At 48.8% G+C, this 20430-nt stretch overlaps 1 protein-coding gene across 1 annotated transcript in view; it reads left to right on the forward strand.

Annotated features, from left to right (window-relative positions):
* The window catches only part of LOC122248415 (uncharacterized), a 44117-nt gene that overhangs the window by 9678 nt on the left and 14009 nt on the right, over positions 1-20430 (forward strand). Inside the window, exon 2 of the mRNA XM_086551113.1 lies at positions 17642-17739. Coding sequence (XP_086407239.1) covers positions 17642-17739 — 98 coding nt within the window. The remainder of the gene's footprint in view (positions 1-17641; positions 17740-20430) is intronic.

Consider the following 20430-nt stretch of genomic DNA (forward strand, 5'->3'; position numbering starts at 1 on the left):
TCTTGCTCTTGAAGATCTTATTGCTTACTGCTTGCAGAGAATTGGTATTAGTATTATATCCTTCGAGAGAGATATTCCGATGTACTGCTTGTAGTGTTGATATTACTATTTTGATGTTAATTATGATTTCCGTCGTCGCGTAAGGTCTTAGGTCTTACCAAGAAAACAGAAAGAAAACAAGATTAGGTTTTTGCGAGGTATAGTGTATCGCCTGCAAGGAGGTGTCATGTTGTGTTGCTTGCAAAATGGTAGATGTTGTATCTTTGCGGTTTGTTGGTTGCAGTGTGGCACTGCACGACGGTGATAGTGACGTGGCCTCAAAAAGGGTTGCTTCCAAGTATGGGAACCCTTTCCACGGGCGGGCGGTCTCGTGCTTGGAAGGACGACGTCATTTTGCAACTCACTTCCGATTTTAGAATCGCCATTGTACTGCGCCCTTGTAGGATGTTTTATTGTTTCCTTGGTTCCGGTCGGCTGTCTCAGAGCTGCCTTTTTTCTTGTTCTCTTCTTTTTGTCTTCTTGTGACACCTCGGGGCGAGAGAGTGGCCGCAGGACAACCCAGCTGGACGGCGTGTGACTACACTTCAAGCTGACCCGCTCACATGTGCGCGGCCGCGGCTTGGAGCCCGGCCAAAAAACAAAGAAATGCAGAGAAGAAAACTGTCGGAAGAAAACTTATTCCCTTCAAAAGTTCGTCGGTTACGTTAAATGCGCAAACTTACCATCGGCGGAGACCAAAGACGTGTGTGTTTATCTGTGAGTGAGTGTGTGCATGTTTATTTGTTCGTGGATTATATGCACGTTTGTTTGTGTTTGTGCGTGTATGCCCATGTGTTCTTTCGTATGTTGAAAGGAAAATGCGTTTTTTACTTTAGGTGTTTTGGCGTGTGTCTGGATGAATGTTTTGCTAGTGTGATAATGTAAGGGGAAGAAGGATGCGCTTAGCCTTTGTTTTATGTAAGTGATAAAGAATTTGTGATCAAGTTTGAAGGGGTAGGGGTGCTGTTAATTGCTCGGGCCGCGAGGACTTCCCTTACTTTACTTCATAAAAGAGGAATGGCTGTCGAGTGGTAGAGTGATGTGAAGATACCCATCCCACCTTCGTCGCCACTAGCCACAGCTCCCTCACACGCCCACCTCAGCACCAAGATGGTTGTCACCCATAGAGCTTAGGGAGCATCGGTACCAGCTTCCCTCTCGCGTCGCCGCCATCTCCAGCCTCTCGCGGGGCCTTTCCTTTGAGTCACAGCAAGTCACGCCCCCCACCCCCACCCCCTACCATAGCTAGGAAATCTCTCCCTGCGAGACCCCGAACATCTGGGCGTACTAGCGATGCTGCAGGGAAGATGGTGTCGCCGGCGGTGGTGCCGATACTGCAACTTTATACATGAGTAATTTAACCTTTTTGTCGGGATGGCCTCACCCACGCCGCGCCCGTCTCCTCTCGTGACGTCGTGCGCTGGCTTTGTAACATGGCTGTTATTTGCAACGCGTTATGCTCCTCTAGTGATGGGACGTCATTGATGGGAAGCGGTTAAGCGAAGGGGAGGAGTGTTACGCGTTGCAGGTTCGCCGATACGAGACCTCACGCGCACGCGAGAGCCATCGGCTGTTACAGCTCGTGACGGGGAGCGTGTCGTCACAAGGGATGGGGGTGACGGGGAAGCAGCACAGGAGGAAGGCGAGGGTGACGACTAGCTCTGTGACGTGCAGAGACGGAAGTGTGACCCGAGGTGTTGCCGGGACGTCACAAAGGGGTTGGCAGGATCAATAAAAGCGTGTTGTTGTTGTTGCTGTTGTTGTTCGTGTTGCTGCTACCACCAGCGAGCCAGGCACCTCCAGGCCACGCTCACCCTGCCAGCCTCACCTGTTGGACCTCTTCCCTGCTTGCCCTCGCTCACCCTGCCGTGCCCTCAAGACCTACGTATTGTTTTTCTTGATGAGAGGTGTCCTCGTCGCCTTTGTGTGGACGACGGCGTAGCTTTGCCCTTGTGTTTTGGGGTTGGGTGGGCCTCAGTTTGATATTTTTGTGCGTATTTTAAAATTTTGTTTTCCGTCTCTGAAAGTACTTACACGCCCAGTGAGTGAGTGAGTGTGCGTGTGTGGGTGTGGGTGTGGCAAAGGTCCGAGAGGAACACGAGTTAGGAGGGCCAGATATAGTGCCACATACACACACACACGCACACGCAAACGCAAACGAACCTATACACACACTCACTCACACACTTACTCATTCACTCACGAATAGCAACAAGTAGCGCTGCAAGGCAGACTCAGCTCGTTCTTTGCTCCTCTCCTTCTTCGTCGTTGTCTTCGTCGTCGTCGTCGTCTCTCGTTATTGATTTTCTCAACTGACATGTTTTCATCGACTGTGCAAGCCATTTTTGCCAGAGCGTAACATCGTGGGTCGCTGCGTCATCACCCTATGTCAGGAAGTATGTTATCATCGTTGCTGCTCCACTGTTAGGGCTGTACTGTGCGGATTGGCGCCTCGTTCTTTCACAATGCACCGTCATCAACTGCCGAACTAAGTAGAGAGGTAGACAGACAGACAGATAGATAGATAGATCGAGCGGAACACGGAGTTTACATGTCTGTATAACGATCCCTTTGTTGTTGTCTGTCTTCTTCAACACCTTTCGTAGGTATCATTTCAAGCTCGGAAGCGTGGAATGCTATCTCAAAAATTATACCTCGAGGGAAGATGTTTTCACGCCGGATGCTCAGAAAACGTCGATCGCAAGTGCATTACGTAATCGCCTATTTAGAAGGAAATAGATAGATGAATGTACGAGTAAAAGGGACGTCACGATGGTGAATGAATGGATGGATGAATAACCTAAGGCAGGTCACGATGATGCGTGATTAGGCGGGATCACGATGATGATGAGTGAGTGAATGGGTGGATGGATATACCCCGGCAGGTTACGGAGGGAGATATGAATGGGTGAGTAGGTGAATAAAGCAAGGGACCCAAGTGCGAGCAGAGAGAAGACAGATGTTAGGTCGAGTTTAAGTGCCGCATAATTGGTTTCTTTGGCCGCTTACTCAGCGTCATTCCTCGCTCATCACCGTGTCTCTCATTGACTCACCACCCCATTGTGTGACATGTGCAAGGACCCTTTTGTGTGCAGGGTTGTTTCTCCCCCTCCTCCACCACCACCATCTTGCGCTCCGCTTTTTTCTACGTTGTAGTATTTTTCACTCAAGATTTGTTCGCCTTTGTGATGTGTTTGTTTTTGTGTCTGTCTGTCTATTTGTATGCAAAAGTGTGTGTATGTGTGTGCGTAACTCCCCCTCTCTCTCCCTACCCAGTTAACAGGGCTCCATTACATTGTTGACTCGGTATGTTGTGTCGGAGCTCAACGCGACCTCTGCCACTCATGGCCCCCTCCCTCCTTAACCCCTAACCCCTTCACTCCACTCCTCCTCCTCCTCCTCCTCTTTCTCCTCTTCCTCCTCCTCTTCCTCCTCCTCTTCCTCCTCTTCCTCCTCCACCTCTTCGTCTGTCTTCCATAGCTCTTGGAAACTGCGTCTTGATCTTTGTTTCGAAAGTGGCTCCTCTGATTGCGCTGTTTCGCGAGATCCCGACGCGGGGTTACGTGGCGGCGTTGGGCGGCATTGGGTGTAGGCTTACAATGCGAGAATTTTCATTGATTCTAGAATGTTGAACACGCACGCCCATCCCCCGTCCACTGCTGCTGGCTGTGCCATTGGCTCTCTTTATCTTTTCTTTCCGCTTTCCTTCTCTTCTTGCTTCCCTCTCCTTTCCCTTCGCCCCCCCCCTCAGTCATCGTATTTACCCCTTTCTTGTTCCATCTTCTCGGTTCTCTCGCTCCTCTTGATTTTTTTCTTCTATTCTCTCTCTCTCTCTCTCTCTCTCTCTCTCTCTCTCTCTCTCTCTCTCTCTCTCTCTCTCTCTCTCTCTCTCTCTCTCTCTCTCTCTCTCTCTCTCTCTTTCTATCTTTTTTGTTTTCCTTCTCTCTGTTCTCCTTTTCGCTCTCCTCCTCCCTTCCTAACTCGCTCATATTCCTAGATTGTTTTTCCCCGCTTATCTCCCACCCCCTCCCCCCCATCTGCCTCGCTCTTCCTCTCTTTCGTTTTCCTTTTTCTCCTTCTGTGTCTCCTACTCTACCTACTCCTTACGTCCAACTAGTCCATATTTTAACCTTGCTGTAGGTGCTCCCCCCCCCCCTCCGCGTCCTCTTCCTGTGAGCCCCATCGTTGGTCCGTCATTATCCTCCTTGAGGTGGTCTGTCTCCTCCTCCTCCCTCCTCCTCCTCCGTCTCCTCCTCTCCCTCACCCTCCTATTCCCCTCCTCCTCCTCCTCCCTCTCCTTCCTATTCCCCTCCTGTTCCTTGCCCCCGCCCCCCCGCCCCCTCGCCCCCTCTCCACCTCTCCCTTCCCTTCTTGGAGTGCACCACGTGCGCCACCTGTTGTCTTGAAGGCATCCGCTCGAATTATGCTCGCGCTCCGCCGTTTCTCGTGCGCACACTTTCTCTCTGTTTCTTTTGGTTTGCAATGGCAATGTTGCTCAGCTTGTTAGCGTTGAGCAATGTTGTTGTTTTTTTCCTTTTTCTTTTCGTTACGGGAACAACGTCGTGTTCATTAGCATGCGGCTATCTTCTCTTCTTTATTCCGCAGCTTACGTCTCTATCTGCTCCGCGCTCAGGCTTCGAACTTGACTGCGCCGTACAGCATAATGGAATGGCGCCAGACCCATTCCCTTTTTTACGTCCAGGTTCAATCCGAAGGTCTCGTTGTTTAATCTTCATTTGCTTTGCACCATCTCGCTGTATCCCAGATTTGCTTGCGTGCTTGCCCTTCATTCCCCAGTCTGTAAACGCCGATGCTTCGGTTTGGACTTCATATGCACGCGGGCCCACCTGCACGCACCTTTGAATACCCGCGGCAGAACAGCAGATACGTGTTGGTGGGGGTTGGGTGGGGGGGATGGGGTTGTTTCGAGCGGCGGATGTGCAAGTCTAAGCGCAGTGTGGCATCAAACTTGCATCAGTCTTGGGACGTTGTAATTCATTTTGGAACCGGAAATGTTGTTAGGTGATGTGTAGAATCCCTTGCAGTTGAAAGTTGATTCTACAGACTTCGTAATCCCCTGTTGTGGTTAGGCGACGCGGATGCAGCTTGAATATGCCACCGCTTAGTGGATTCACTCCGGACATCGATGTTACAAGGTTTCTTCTTGCATCAGTTATGGGACGTAGGTGTGGCAGCGCTTAAGAAGCTTTGAAAGAAGGTCTGTGCTATTTTCTTCCCAACCCGAAATTATATAAGGCTCGTGGAGATCGTTTTCTTAAGATAAGATGTGGATACCTGAGGACGCGGATGTAGGAGGCGCTTATGTGTGTGTTGGACTGTGCTTGGCGGCGTCTAGGGACGGGGCAGGATGTGTGCTTAGGGTCCTGGGGAGTAGCACCCCGCCTCCCGCTTACCCCAGGCCCCAACGCAAGAATGGGCGGGGCCCCAGTCATCCCTCTAGCAATATGTGCTCCGCATAGCTCGCTTCTCCGTCACCAAACAGGCACATGGCACGAGGGACGCTTTCAATCCATGCTGTGCAGGAAGGCTGGCGTGGCGAGGGCCTGGCGAGGGCCTGGCGAGGACACCACAGACTTCTCCTGTTTCTTTGTTTGGCGAGTGTTGTCCCCGGCGGGCCGGTGCACGCTCGCCGCCACGCCTCTAGACGCCCGAGTCAGCCGTACACTTCTGTTCCTTCTTGTGACGGCAGCGATGATTGTGACTGCGCGGTTGTAGCATCTAGTTTATACGTGACACTGCGAGCCATGTAAGCTATCGATTGCACTCAGCATCTGTCACAACGGCCGCGGGTTCGAAATGGCGTTCATAGGCATGCGTAGAAGGTCACCCTGTAGCTCGGGCTGCAGTGGCGGCTATAATCGGTTTTAAGCGACCATTGTCTGGTAATCCATGCATGACGGTGGATTGTGTGTATGCATGTGTGTGCAATGCAACCACCGTGACGATATGTGCGTGTTAGTGTGTACACGTTACCGTGACGGAATGTTGCAGGACACGTTACACTGGCGTTCTAATCCGCTCACGCCCACCCGCCTGGGGATGTGGCCCTTGTGACGTACATGGAATTGTATCCACGTCACACACTGTGGATATATTAGCGAACGAGTGAGAGGAAGGAGAGGGAAATTCTTTCTCGTTCTTTCACCCTCCCTCCCGGATTCGCTCTCTTTCTTCCCCTTCCTTCCCACCCTCGCCCCTCTTCCTCCTCCGAAGGTCTGTTCGAAAGGGACGAAGTCTTAATTTCGCCAGTGCTTTCTACGACAACTTGGCTTGATTCCAATAAACGGAAGTTAGGCGAGGAACTCGACCGACTAGATGTCCGCACGGAAGGGAGTGGGCAACGCTTTGGGCGAGTCGATGAATGAGTAGAAGACAAGAGAGGTCGTTTTTATCTCCATACGGCAGTGGGCTTTAAAGGTGAGCGACAAGTGTGCTTATTGTAGCCGAGGCAAATGGCCGGATTGGCTGTCACACACAATTATGCGGGCGCACAGCGTTCAAAAAGAGGCTTGTGGACCAAGCCCCATTTCAAGCAAAGGTCGAAGGTAGAATAGGACGCCTTACAAAGTGCAACGGTATTACCCGTTATGAAGCCTTGTTGGGGCTCCCACGCGGGGCTACAACGGTCTTCGAGTGCTGGTGCACCTCGGGGGGAAACGGCCCTCTTGTGGAGAGGGACAGGTGTCAGCGGCTCGAGTCTCAGAGGGTCTATCGCAGAGATGCAAGTGTCATTTAGTGCAAATGGGAACGGATAGTAGAGAAGTGAAGGGCGGCTATCCCCCTCCTCATCCCTGCCATGGCGGCTGCCCCCTCCTCTCCCGGGAACGCTTGCTTTAGGATGAAGTCTGGATCAGGAGAGAATCTCCCTCAGGGGGAAGTCCTTCAGGAAGTGTACTCGAGTCGGCCGTCGAGGGATCTCGGACCCAGTATCCAACGCCGCTGCAGAATTTAGATGGAAGTGCAGATGTCGAGATTCAACACGCGCTGTTTGTGTGGCCTTGGAGGGAGAGGCGACGGCCGCCACGATCAGGAAATTTGTGGACTTAGGAAGGAGAGAGGGATTGGGGAGGAAGAGAGGAAGAGCAGGTCAGGAGAAGGGGGCGGGAGAGAACGGAAGGGGCCTGGCGAAAGGGTGAAAGGGGTTCTCGAAGGATCGAAATGACGGATGGACAAGTGACCAGGCGGGAGGGGGGGGGGGTGGCGGCATGTTGAAGGTCCAGGAACAAGGATCATCATGATACTTGGGACGGAGACTTGACACAGATTGATGTTATTGATCTCGGTGTCTCACGCGGCTGCCCTCTCGGTGCCAGGAGAGACAAACGGTGGAAAGGCCAGGTCTTCTATTTGTATTTTCAGGTGTAACGCTGCTCCTTATTGATTTAGAACCGGTGCCTCTTGTCCCGGGACCCGAAAGATCACGGGTGAGGGTCGTATATCCAGCTCGAGTTATCGGTTTGCTTTTTTTTTTTGGGGGGGGGGGGAGGGGGGTATGGTTGTTTTTGGTTTATTTCCCTAAGGTCCGGATATTACTCTTGTTATTTGTTTATTTATATTCTTATTTGAGAAATGCCTGAAAGAGGTATTACAAAGGGATCGGGAAGCTGTTATGTGTGGAGGGAGGGTGGTGGAGTGGCTGTGAGTTGGCAGAGCCAGGAGGTAAATGGGGGTATGTTGGGTACGTGCCACTCTCGCGGCCCCGTCATACATACTCCACGCCTTCATAACGAGATAAGGTGCGAGGTCGTAGATCGTTCTTCCTTAATCTTGAGAAAACATGTTGTCAGCCGTTCACTCTACTTCATTTTCGACGTAAATTTACGCGTGACCTGCATTGCATGTTTAGAGGGAGAGGGAATAAGTGAGTGGGTTGTGAGTTGTGTGTACGTGAGAGAGAGAGAGAGAGAGAGAGAGAGAGAGAGAGAGAGAGAGAGAGAGAGAGAGAGAGAGAGAGAGAAATGAGAAAGTTCGTAACGACCTTTTTTTCTATTTTTCAGGTGAGTTGAAAAAGAATGGTGATGTCGTAGACGAGGCGAGGCGCCCGTGAGTATAAGGGTAAGTGAGTCGGTCGGAGTCGCTGCCGCCGCCACCGCCGCCGCGATCCTGGTGCCCTGCAACGTGATCGCGCGCCCTCGCAAACGTAGGATGGCGACCTACGCAGCCTTTATCCTTTCGCGCCACTTTTCATCTTCTAAAGTCATGTCCTACATCCGCCCCCCCCCCCCCCCGGCCCCCCGAATATCTTCACCCCTTTATTCTTTATAAACTCGGGTTTGCCTTGATGCTTTGACTCACGAAGAGAACCCGCCTTCGCGTGATGCAGGAACAGCCTGTGCTTGTGCTTGGGATGGGCGGCATGGAATTTCAAGCAACCTGGGCACATGGATATTTCCTGAGGGGAGGGCGTAGGAAGTGGTATCTTACGACTGTTTTTGAATCTTAAAGAAGATATCAGATATCCGGTAAGACGGCGACTTGAGCTCGAGTGGCGTTGCCAGGCCGCCACGTTGCAAGCCCTCTCTCTCTCTTTCTCTCTTTCTTTCTCTTTCTCTCTTTCTTTCTTTCTCTCTTTCTCTCTTTCTCTCTCTCTCTTTCTCTCTTTCTCTCTTTCTCTCTTTCTCTCTTTCTCTCTCTCTCTCTCTCTCTCTCTCTCTCTCTCTCTCTCTCTCTCTCTCTCTCTCTCTCTCTCTCTCTCTCTCTCTTTCTCCTTCTCGCTCTCTCTCTCTCTCCATCTCGCTCTCTCCTTCTCTCTCTCTCTCTATCTCCTTCTCTCTCTCTCTCTCTTCTCTCTCTCTCTCTCTCCTTCTCTCTCTCTCTCTCTCTCTCTCTCTCTCTCTCTCTCTCTCTCTCTCTCTCTCTCTCTCTCTCTCTCTCTCTCTCTCTCTCTCTCTTTCTTGCTCTCTTTGTTTCTTTCTTTAGTTCTTTCTGTCTCTCTCTCTATTTATTTGTCTCTCTTGCTCTCTTTCTTTCCTTCGTTCTTTGTGTCTCTTGCTCTCTCTTTCTTTCTTTCTTTCTCTCTCTTGCTCTCTTTCTTTCTTTTTTTCTTTCGTTCTTTCTGTCTCGTCTCTTCTCTCCCTCCCTCCCTCCTTCTTTCTTTCCTCCTCTCTCCCTCCCTCCCTCCTTCTTTCTCTCCTCCTCTCTCCCTCTCTCTTTCTCTCTTTCTTTCTTTCTTTCTTTCTCATAAAGAAGAGAGACAAAAACAGACAGACATGTAGAGACCGGGAGAGCAGGGGAATGAGTCCGAAAAGTGTGAGGAAGAGGGGGAGGAGAAATAGAAGTAGAAGATAACTACGTAATATTAGAGAATGGTCCTTACAGCCTGCATTATAGATAGATTTGTGGTTAGCGTCGCGTCTAGGAACTGAACCTTTTTTCTACTTTTACGACTTCCTTCATCTTCATTTCCGGAGTCGTAGGAAATGCATTAATGATGATGATGATGATAATGATGATGATGATAATAACGCGATACGGAAAAGGGAATAGGTTGGTAGTATGAGTAATAATACCTGAGTGTTTTGAGAAAAGCTTTGTAGGTTTTCTGTGTGTGTGTGTGTGTTGCTATGCTTAGGACAGGCACGTGAAGCAAGAAGGCGAAAGGGAGAACATTCGGTCGAGGTTGACTGCATGAAAAAATATATTGTGTATCTCTCTCTCCCTCTCTCTCTCTCTCTCTCTCTCTCTCTCTCTCTCTCTCTCTCTCTCTCTCTCTCTCTCTCTCTCTCTCTCTCTCTCTCTCCCCCCCCCTCTCTCCCTCCCTTCTTCCCTCCCTTCTTCCCTCCCTTCTTCCCTCCCTCCTTATCCCTCCCTCCTTATCCCTCCCTTCCCTCTCTCTTCCTAGAGCGAGTGTGTTGATAAGGGGCCGTCGCGTCGATTTAGTGATTCTGTGATATGTGGCTGGTAGGTCTTTTTTAGGCTTCTGTTTGCGAGGTCTGTGTCCTCCCAAGAGTCTGCTGTATTTTGGCCTTTAACGAGCTGGATCTTGCAAAATTACTGAAGTATCTTGTCGACTTGACTTATTGTTGTTATTCTTATGATGATGATAGTGGCGAATGTTTTGTATGCTCGTGTATGTGCTTGAGTGTTTGCTTTTTATACATTGATGGAAGGATATTTACTCGCATCCTTTACGGGCCAAGAGCTCTTCTCAAGTTCGCGTTTTATGAACGCCGACTCTTGAATTTCCGAAGGCGGATCCTTTGGGTTGCTCGCCGTTTCTGTTTCCGGTTTGCATCTTGATTGTTTCTGTTGCTTTGCCTTTGATCTTGAGGCGGGTTTGTTTGATTTAAAGTCGCAATGAGGATGGTCAGCCTCCACCCTACACCTCTCCCTTCCCTTTCTACATGACAAATCACTTACAGTGAGGGAACCCTTTGTGACTCTCCTTGGGCATGGTCACGCTCCCTTGACCCTTGTCACCAGTTTAGCGAGTGGTGCCGCGTGTGTGCGCGTCTTATCCTACACTACCGGAGTCCCCGCTTCAGACTCCTCCTCCTCCTCCTCTTTTTCTTCTTCGGCCTCTGCCCCTCCTCCCCGGAGTCCCGCTAAGTGCGCATGTACTTGAGAACTGTTCACTCGTAAGTGCTCCTCGCGGCTCGAGCTTCGGGTTACGACTTGCATCGTCTCAGTGTCGCTGTCGGTTATGGGTTAATTGGGGTGTCTGTCTGGCTGGCTCTCTCGGGGCAGGGGGTGTGGGTGGGGAGGGGGCGAGGCGTGTCTTATCGCGATTCCTCACTCGCATTTGCGATCTCGGAGATAAAGTGTAGGCTGCTAAATTGACCTACTGACCTGCTCTATCAGTTGTTGTTTTTTCATTAAGTTGTTCTTACATTCGGTGCTAATATTGCGAATGGAGGAGTTGGATGAATGATTACTATAGATTTAGGAAAGGAAGACTTTTTTTACGCTTGGTACAAGTCAACGGTGGCGTTGTCTTGGTGACGTGAATAAATTCTCAATGTATACGATGAGTAAGTTGAATAGTCTGAGCTGTTTCACTCACCTACCTAGCTATTATGAGATGTCACGGAGAGCAAGTTGCCTGTCTGTCTGGATTTGTAAGGGGCAGAAGGAGGGCCCCCTATCCTTGCATACACGCGCTCAATGACGGCTGAATACCCACGTGGGCGTCCTTTCGCCGGAATGACACGCCGTCAGTCAGGGGACACGACGTCAGTCGCGGCATTGTCTTGCCCCCGCCGTTTTAAGGGGGCGATGCTCTCCGGCGCAGTGGCCAGCGGGCGCCGTCGGCTGGACCCGACACTCATGCCAACGATGGTGACCTACTCGCCCGGGAGATGGGGTGGACCTGCGACATTTGGTGTTGAGCTTTGGCTTAGAAAAGGCCTCCAATTTATTGATCTATTTCATTAGGGATAGTTTGATTTGTGTATATAGTCTTCGTGACATGTTCGTGTGGTCAAACGCCGCTTTACTTTTACTTTTAGTAGATGCTTAATACTTGACAGTTTCTTTCCTTGCGAAGTTCAGAGGGCGACATATTGTTCACTCTATCATGATAAGGAGCAAAAAGGTTAATAGGTTCTTAAATTAAAAAAGGAAAGAGAAAACTTTGTACTGGGAAAATGTAATTCAACATTCCTTTTTTTACGTTTTAATTCGGTCACGACCAAAAGCTGAGCCAGAAAATCCATGCTTCGAAGAGTAGCGTAGAGCCATCGCCGCGCCCCGCCTCTCCGCGCTCTAGAAAGGCCGCTCGGGCCGTCTTGCCTTTGGAAAGCCGAAGGGCGTGGTTGCCATCGAATCATGTACATATATCATGTACGCACACACACACGCACATGTACTCATACACATACACATACACATATTCATACTCATGCACATACTTATACACATACACATATTCATACTCATACACATACTCATATTCATACACATACCCATACACATACACATACACATACACATACACATACACATACACATACACATATTCATACTCATGCACATGCACATACTTATACACATACACATATTCATACTCATACTCATACACATACTCATACTCATACTCATACTCATATTCATACACATACTCATACACATACACATACTCATACACATACACAAACACATACACATACACATACACATACTTATACTCATACTCATGCACATAATCATACTCATATACATGCATGCTTGTGTGTGTGTGTATGTGTGTGTGTGTGTGTGTGTGTGTGTGTGTGTAGAGAGACAGAGAGAGGAAGAGTCTTCTCTCTTTGTTTATTCATTTATTTATTTATTTATTTCCATAGCCCTCCGCTCCCATCCCCCTTCTCCTCCTCTCCAACGCTTTCGTGATTTTTGAAAATGGCTGCATTCAAGAGCCAGTGACGGTACATTTGGTTGTTACAGCGTGACACCTGCGGGTTTGTCATGCTGGTGACATCATGCGGAATTTATTTGGCTTGGATGATGTCATGCAGAGAAATACGTTTCTTTTTTTTAATATCTCCTGGTTGATATTTTTATTGGTCTAACTGGAGTGTTCTTGTGATGTGGGATGGTTGTAGTATGTGATGTGATATGGTTGTAGCATGCGACGTGGTATGGTTGTAGTATATGGTGTGGTATGGTTGCATTATGTGATGTATGGTTTACCATGTCATTCGGTATGGTTGTTGTATGATGTGTGGCAAGGTTGCAGGAATATTAATCCTCGGTTTTGCTTCTCTCTTTCTCTCTTTCTTTCCTGAAAATCGAAATTAATCGGGAACCCAAAGGGAAGGGAGAGAGGAAATCGTTCGCTTGTAGTATGACCTTAGTATGTAGTATGAGCAGTCGTTCTGCACAAGGCCCGAAGTACGTTAATTTCGTCGTACGTTTACTTAGTGAATTTGTGTATGTGTGTGTGTGTGTGTGTGTGTGTGTGTGTGTGTTTGTGTAAAATATGTTCTTAAATACCAAATGTATGAAGTATTTTGGCTAATAGTAAACCTGTCACTTTTTATTTATAGATTTATTTAATCTTTATTTCATTATTTTTTTTACTTGAACGATAAAGTTTCCGAGTCACGCACTGTATTTACGCCCCACTTCTCCTTTTCTCTTACGCTTGGCGAAAGTTGGGTGTTAGTGCGATCGTATTTTATGGCTGCCAAAACCACGCGAGGGAAATTCACGCGCGACGCCCCTCAAGGCGGCCCTCGTCGAAGCGTCTTTGCAACAGCCCCCCTACCTCCCTTTCTCCCTGCCTGCTCCCACCCTCATTCTCTAGAGGAAAAGAATCAGGATAACGGCTGGTGGTGGTGGTGGTGGTGGTGGTGGTGGTGATGGTGGTCGTCATGGTAGTGTTTGTCGTCGTCGCCGCTGTTGCGGTGTGATGATCAGTCGCGTTGGTGTCGATCGCGGTGGTGGAGCGAAAGGTGGTGGAGAAGAGTGGAGGCCTGTGTATGACGTGATAACGCGTCGCCTGCCCCACTTTGCCAGTGAGTGGCGTGATCAGGGCAGCCCAAGAGGCCGTACAAGGTCCCCCGCACGCCTCACTTGCGCACACGCTCAAGAAACCAGCACGCACTCTGCTGTGGAAGACAGCATGTGTGCGTCGATGCTTGTGTATAGGTTTAATGAGGCTTGCACGCGCGCGCGCGTGTGTGTGTATGTGTGTGTGTCTATCTACCTATCTATCTATCTATCTATCTATCTATCTATGTGTATGTATGTGTTTTCGTATGTTCGTGCTTATGTCTGTATGTAAGAGTTTTGCCTCACTTATGTAATGTCTTAAGAGGGGAGCTAAGACGGTGATGTAAGAGCAGAAGACTTGCCTACTATGGCGTGAGGAGAAGCGAGATACAAAATCTTGCGGAGACGTGCTGTATGTTTCCAATTTTAGATTGATATGCGGGCGCCCGAGAGAAGAGGAAGCAAAAGCAGAGCCGCGGTTGTCATGACCGAAATGAGACCGCGCAGGTGTTCAAGGAAAGAAGGGAGACGTCGGCCTGTCAGACAGCTGTATTGTGTCACGAGGCCAGACGCACGTGGCGAAACCGCCGTCTTTCCCGGAGACTCGAGAACATCTCGCCTTAAAGGGGGGAGACCTGCGATAAGGAATTTCCAAGCAAAACCCGCCGTCCGGACTGACGGCGCTATAGCCTTGGCGAGAGCGGCTGCGTGTCATGAAGCCAATCATGCGAAGTATGCACGTTCATGCGTTGGTAGAGGATGGGGTGGGGCCCACATGCGCGCGGGACGGACATGGTGGTGGTCTGCTGCTATGAACGGTCAGATGACAATGGATAGCTATGCAGCTGTGATGGCGGGGGTCAGGTCATGCACTGAGCGCGCATTGAGGACCTATGCGCGCTCCGGAGTAGCTGGGATTGCTACCGTGCATGGAGGCATGACGCTGGTGACAGGGAGTCGCGACCATGTGCTTGCGTGACTGGTATACACCGATGTTGCCACGAACGCGAACTCTAAATTTATGACATGCAATAGTATTTTTTGCGTAATGCATCATTACATGACAAACGAATAGGCGTTCTTGATTAATGGTGTGTGAATTTTGCTCAGCACGCATAATATATTGGAGCAGGTGAGGCGCATAACTCAGTTTGGATGGGGAGTTCTATAAATGTGCTTATATTTTTTCAACTTTTTCGCTCTCCCTCTCTTCTTCTCTTCCCCTTTCCCTCTCTCACTCTCTTCTTCTCTTCCATTCTTCTTCTCCTCTTCTCTCCCTTTCTTCTTCTCTTCTCTCCTCTCCCTCCTCTCTCTTTTATCTCTTTTCTCTTTTCCTGACACCCGTCCTCTTCCTCCCTTTGTCCCGCACACAATTTACAGCGCATATTAGATTGTCTTTCGTTATTTACCGACGTAATTTAACTAGATCAGTGAGTCATTTGATTAAAATGTAGACATTATAACGGTTCATAACCGTCCCGACCGCCTTAGTGAAGTTTTATATAAACAGACTTTGCTCTCTATAAATGTTTATAAGATTTGATTGATATCAAATAGATATACTAGTTACTTAGATATATAGTTTTAGTCTTTTGTCCATTAGCCTCCTGTGGGTCTGGTATGGTGTGCCGCGATCCTTGAACTCTTATTTCCAGAGAATGTCGACAAAAGGTGACACGATGTTCCGCTTGAAGAACGACGGTTGTGTCATTGGTTATGTTATCCTTGGGTGTTAACTGTGCTGTGCGTTCAAGGTGGATGAGCACGGAAAAAATGCTCGTGGTGTAATAGGAGTTGGCTGTGTGCGGCTACCTGGGACGGGTGTGCCAATTTGGCTGTTTCTTTCTACGTATTTCTTTGTGCTCTCTTCCTCCCCTCCCCCTACACACTGCCACATTCATTTTGCCCTTCAATCAAAACATCGTTCTCTCTCTTTCGTTTTTCTTGCCCTCTTGCGCCGTCTCTCTCTATATCTATCTATCTATCTATCTATCTATCTCTTTCTCTTCCCCTTTCCTTTCCATCGTCCTTCCTCCCTCTCTCTCACTCTCTCTCCCTCCCTCTCACCCTCTCTCTCTCCCTCCCTCCCTCCCTCCCTCTCTCCCTCTCTCCTTCCCTCCCTCTCTCCCTCCCTCCCTCTCTCCCTCCCTCTCTCTCCCTCCCTCCCCTTTCTCTTCTTGTACCCTCCTACCCTTTATCTACGTGTATATGTGTCCTTGTGTGTCCATCCCTCTGGTGTCTGAAGCCTCCGTGTCCGTCCCGGGCGGCGCGGCGCTGCGTGCTCGGAGTCCCCCATATGACGCCCGGGATCGCCGCCATTCACGCGACCAATTCAAATATTAATAGATTCCAGAGGGGCGTCGGCCTTTCATCTCCGCCCTCAGCGAGAGAGCGGGGCGAATGGTCGATGGCGAGAGGGAGGGAAGGAGGGAGAGTGAAGGAGCGAGGGGGATGGAGAGAGGGAGCGAGAGGGAAAGAGGGAAGGAGGGATGTAGGGTGAGGGAAAGTGGGAAGGAGAGCAACAGCAGGGGCGGATGTGGTGGCGAGGGCTGGCTGGCTTAGGGTGGCGGACGCTAGGATAGGATGGGAAGGGATGGACGCGGAGGGCGTCTGTGATGAGTGTAGTGAGTGTGTTGTTGCTAGGTGGTTATTGTGGGGGGTTGGCTGGATGGACGGAGTATAGTGATTGTATTGTAGGAGAGAGGGAGAGAGAGACAGAGACAGAGACAGAGCGAAAGAGAGAAAAGATAAAGAGATGAAAGAGAAAAATAGAAAGAGAGAAAGAAAGAGACAGAGACAGAGAGCGAAAGAGAGAAAAATAGAAAAATAGAAAGAGAGAGAGAGGGGGGGGGGGCGTAGGTGAAGGACAGGCAGAGGGAGAGAGGGGCAATATATAGTAAGGTTTGGCATTGCGAAGTGAGAAATGTGTATCTGCGCCTCAACGCTAGTAGACGAGCGCAGTGCGAGTGAGGGCTACTGGACACACTTAGCGATACTGGAATTGTGAAGTGCTCGTTATTTTTTTCCATGCTCGGCCAGAGTGATTGATTCTGGGGGTGAATATTGCTGCTCGTGGAATCGGAAAGCGTGTGTGTGTGTGTTTGCGTGTATTTTCGTTCTTTCTCTTTGCAAATTTAATATATTGTAATGATAATGTGCATATAATTTTTTAACATATGAGCTCACGAATGCCATGTTGGGGGTGACTTTGCACGCTTGGCGGTATTGCTCTCGTCAAAGCTGCTCTTGATGTCGCGCATAATTAACCTATCTAATGAAAATCGGTTCCCAGGCAATCATCGTACCCCCCCCCCCATCCTCCTCAACATGAATTACCTTCTTACAATACTTCCATATATTTCCTTCTGTTCTTAAATGCAGGCTGGGATATTTTTCTTTATTGAACTTTCGTATTCTCTATGGCAAAAGATGGTTAGATTTGTAGTTTTTTCTTTTTTTCTTTTTATTATTCTTTCCCCTCTGTTATCAAGGTCTTCAAGGCGAATACAAAGAAAATTGTTACTTCTGCAATAACAAAACAGCTTGCCAACATGTGTTTCCGTAGTAGACGTGTACATTCCGCTATGCATATCATTCGCAGGGTGAGTTTTGTGTTGTCATCGCGCTATGAGAGAGAGAGAGACAAAAAAAGAGAGGGGGGGGGATTCTAAAGATATCACAGAATTTTTGTTTATTACTTTATTTGTCAGAAGAGATAATTAGGAATGCTCTTTGACACCGCCCTGAGATTAGAAGTAAGATTATAGATAGTTGTGTGGCGATTTCACGTAAGTTTCGTGTTTCCTTGAAATGGTAAGTTTGTCTCTTGGACTTTATAGAATATATAGATATAGGTAAATAAATGGATTAAAAGATGGAGATGGAGAGAGTGGCTGTTGCATAAGCATAGTTCCTAAGTGAATGTATATTGTATGTATAAATGTTGGTGTAGATTGAATAGTCATCCATTTAAAAACGAGTATGTTTTATAGTCCATTGCAGTATTTTTTTTTTTTTTTTATGTTATATTAATTCAGTGTATGTTGTACGAAAATAAGGCTAGTATACTTTCCTGAGAGAACATGATAAGATTAGCACCGTGGTATTTCCCAAGGAATGTGCTTTTGACTGATTACCTTGTGCATTTCAGAACGGACATTCGGGAGCGGGAGTTCGAGGAGGAGGAGCGCGAGGAACTCTTGGGCTCGGACGACGAGGAGCAGGAAGATCCCTTCGACTACTGCAAGGGTGAGTTGAGAGTGCGAGTGGCGGAATCCCGAGACGTCGGCCGCAGGGTCAGGGAGGACGCGGGCGCCCGGGTAAGGTCGAGGGTGCGTCCGGCTTTAGAGCTCCCGTCCTAGGGCTCCGACTCGTCGAATGTCATGCTTGAGTGGGCGTTAGGGCGCCCTTGGGTGACCCTCAACTGCCTTGAAGAGATTGGCTGACTTGGCGAGGTGAACTTCGGCTCTAATGGCATTGGCTTGGGTAATATCGAGTGCTTGTGGTGACCGCCAGCATTACGTAAGCCTCAGCAACCACGTAGTTGAGCTTCCGAGATGACCTTGACCTGGGAAACCGGAGGAGAGTGAGGTTGGAGGAAGAGCGGAGAAGAGGCAAGCGGCAGGCAGGTATGGGGCATGACCTTAACCTAGAGGAGGTGCCACATGGCGCATTCCAGCCCGCGAGCTGCCCCTCTTTCTTTTATTTTTTTCTCTGAAGAAAAAAAAATCATCATACAGTGTCTCTCTTGGCACCCCCGACCTAGATGGTGTTGATTGATAGGCACGATGGAGGCAAAGACGGCAGTTGCGAAGCCGGGAAGTGATGCCCAGGATTTTGTCATAAGTATGTTCCTCTCGAGCGTGTGGTGCCCGAAATAGCCCGCCTCTAGTAGCCTCAGCGCACAAATAGTTTTGGGCCCGGGCCAACATTCATCAGGATTATGCGCCGGGATATTGTTGACAACTAGGGTTTATCATGACCTACATATTACCATGCATTGCAGGCTGGCTCCCCCCAACCACCCCCCCATCTCTCTCTCTCTCTCTCTCTCTCTCTCTCTCTCTCTCTCTCTCTCTCTCTCTCTCTCTCTCTCTCTCTCTCTCTCTCTTCTCTCTCTCTCTCTCTTCTCTCTCTCTCTCTCTCTCTCTCTCTCTCTCTCTCTCTCTCTCTCTCTCTTCTCTCTTTCCTCTCTCTCTCTCTCTCTCTCTCTCTCTCTCTCTTTTCTCTCTCTCTCTCTCTCTCTCTCTCTCTCTCTCTCTCTCTCTCCCTCTCTCTCTCTCCCCTCTCTCTCTCTCTCCTCCTCTCTCTCTTTCTCTCCTTCTCTCTCCTCCTCCTCCTTTCTCTCTCTCCCCTCTCTCTCTCTCTCTCTCTCTCTCTCTCTCTCTCTCTCTCTCTCTCTCTCTCTCTCTCTCTCTCTCTCCCCCTCCTCTCTCCTCTCCCCTCTCCCTCCCTCCCTCTTTCCCCTTCTCTCTCTCTCCCTCCCTCCCTCCCTCTCTCCCTCCCTCTCCCCTCTCCCTTCCTCCCCCCCTCTCTCCCTTCCTCCCTCCCTCTCTCTCTCTCTCTCTCTCTCTCTCTCCCTCCCTCCCTCCCTCCCTCCCTCTCCCCATCTCTCTCTCTCCCTCCCTCCCTTCCTCCTCTCTCTTCTCTCTCTCTCTCTCTCTCTTTCTCTTTCTCCCTCTCCCTCTCCCTCCATCTCCTTTCTATCTTCCTTTCTTGCCAGCAGATGCATAGCTTAATGACTGACATGTGATTCTAGTGAGGTATTAATTATCATGAAATAATTAGACATAGTTGATAAGAGATTCCAAGAAAAGATTATTTTTTATTTTTTCTGATTAAAGAGATATTGATGATGAGTAGCAAAAAAGAAGATATGTTATATATCTTATGGAAAATAATCATTGTAAGGGAATGTTCAAAGAGGCCATACAAGTGAAAAATGTGAACTAACACAGAGTCCCGTACCTATGGGAGATATAGCAGGGAGGAGCTTGATTCACCTGCACCTAAATCCGTGCCTTCACTTGGCTTCCTCTGGCCTTCATTTTCCTACGTCGGCAGGCTCTCACGCTTTGTGACGGTAGGGGTATTGCTGCCGTCTCCTGTTTTTGTTCTTCTATTGTGTGTTCCTTTCATGACTGGTGAATGCTTCATTTGAATGCCTCGGGGAAACGGCAAATTAAATGTGTGGAAGGATGGAGGGGAGAGAGAGACAGTAGGGAGAGGGAGGGGGATGAGTGGATGTCCAGTAGAGATTTAAAAGAAGCCTGAACTAAAAGCGAAGAGAATGGAAGGTAAGATAAAGAGAGGGTTCAGGGAAAGAATGACAAGATAGGGACTGAATTGAGTGGAAAATTTGAAGATTTGTCTGGCTGGAAGGAGGAGCCATTATTGGAGAGGGCCATGGAACAGTTCTATTCAGTCCATTTAGTCTGAAGATGACACTTAAATGTGGTGTTGAGCAATAGATGTAGCTCAGCAGAGAAGGAAGAATACATTCTGACTCAGGATATTTTCCTTGGGAGTATTGGTTATTATGAGGTCATCAATCCCGATGAACAAGTAAGAGTTCATTCAAGTGCAAAGCCAGAGCACGGGACTTCAGTGAGTGGCACGCACCAGTTGGTACAGCTGGTGGAGGGAAGACCTGGCATGGCCTGGATTAGTAGTTCACTTGTCACACCCAGCCCACCACACATTGCCTCAGCACTGGCTATAGTTAGCATGCTTTGGCAGTGTTATATTTGGCACTGTGAAATAATGTTTGATTTTTTTTCTTGTCTTTCTAATTTTATGAAAGGACAGGATGTCAGTTTTTTACCTAAGTGAGTGAAGTTAATTGTGATGGTTTCTATGAAGAATGTGTTTGATAACAAAGATGTAAAATGAGTTACAGTTACTCAGCCCATAGCATGGATCAACACACAGTAGAAACAA

The sequence above is a fragment of the Penaeus japonicus genome, unplaced genomic scaffold (genome assembly GCF_977035675.1).
Source record: "Penaeus japonicus unplaced genomic scaffold, GWHDUDI00000001_assembly GWHDUDI00000024, whole genome shotgun sequence".
NCBI lineage: Eukaryota > Metazoa > Arthropoda > Malacostraca > Decapoda > Penaeidae > Penaeus > Penaeus japonicus.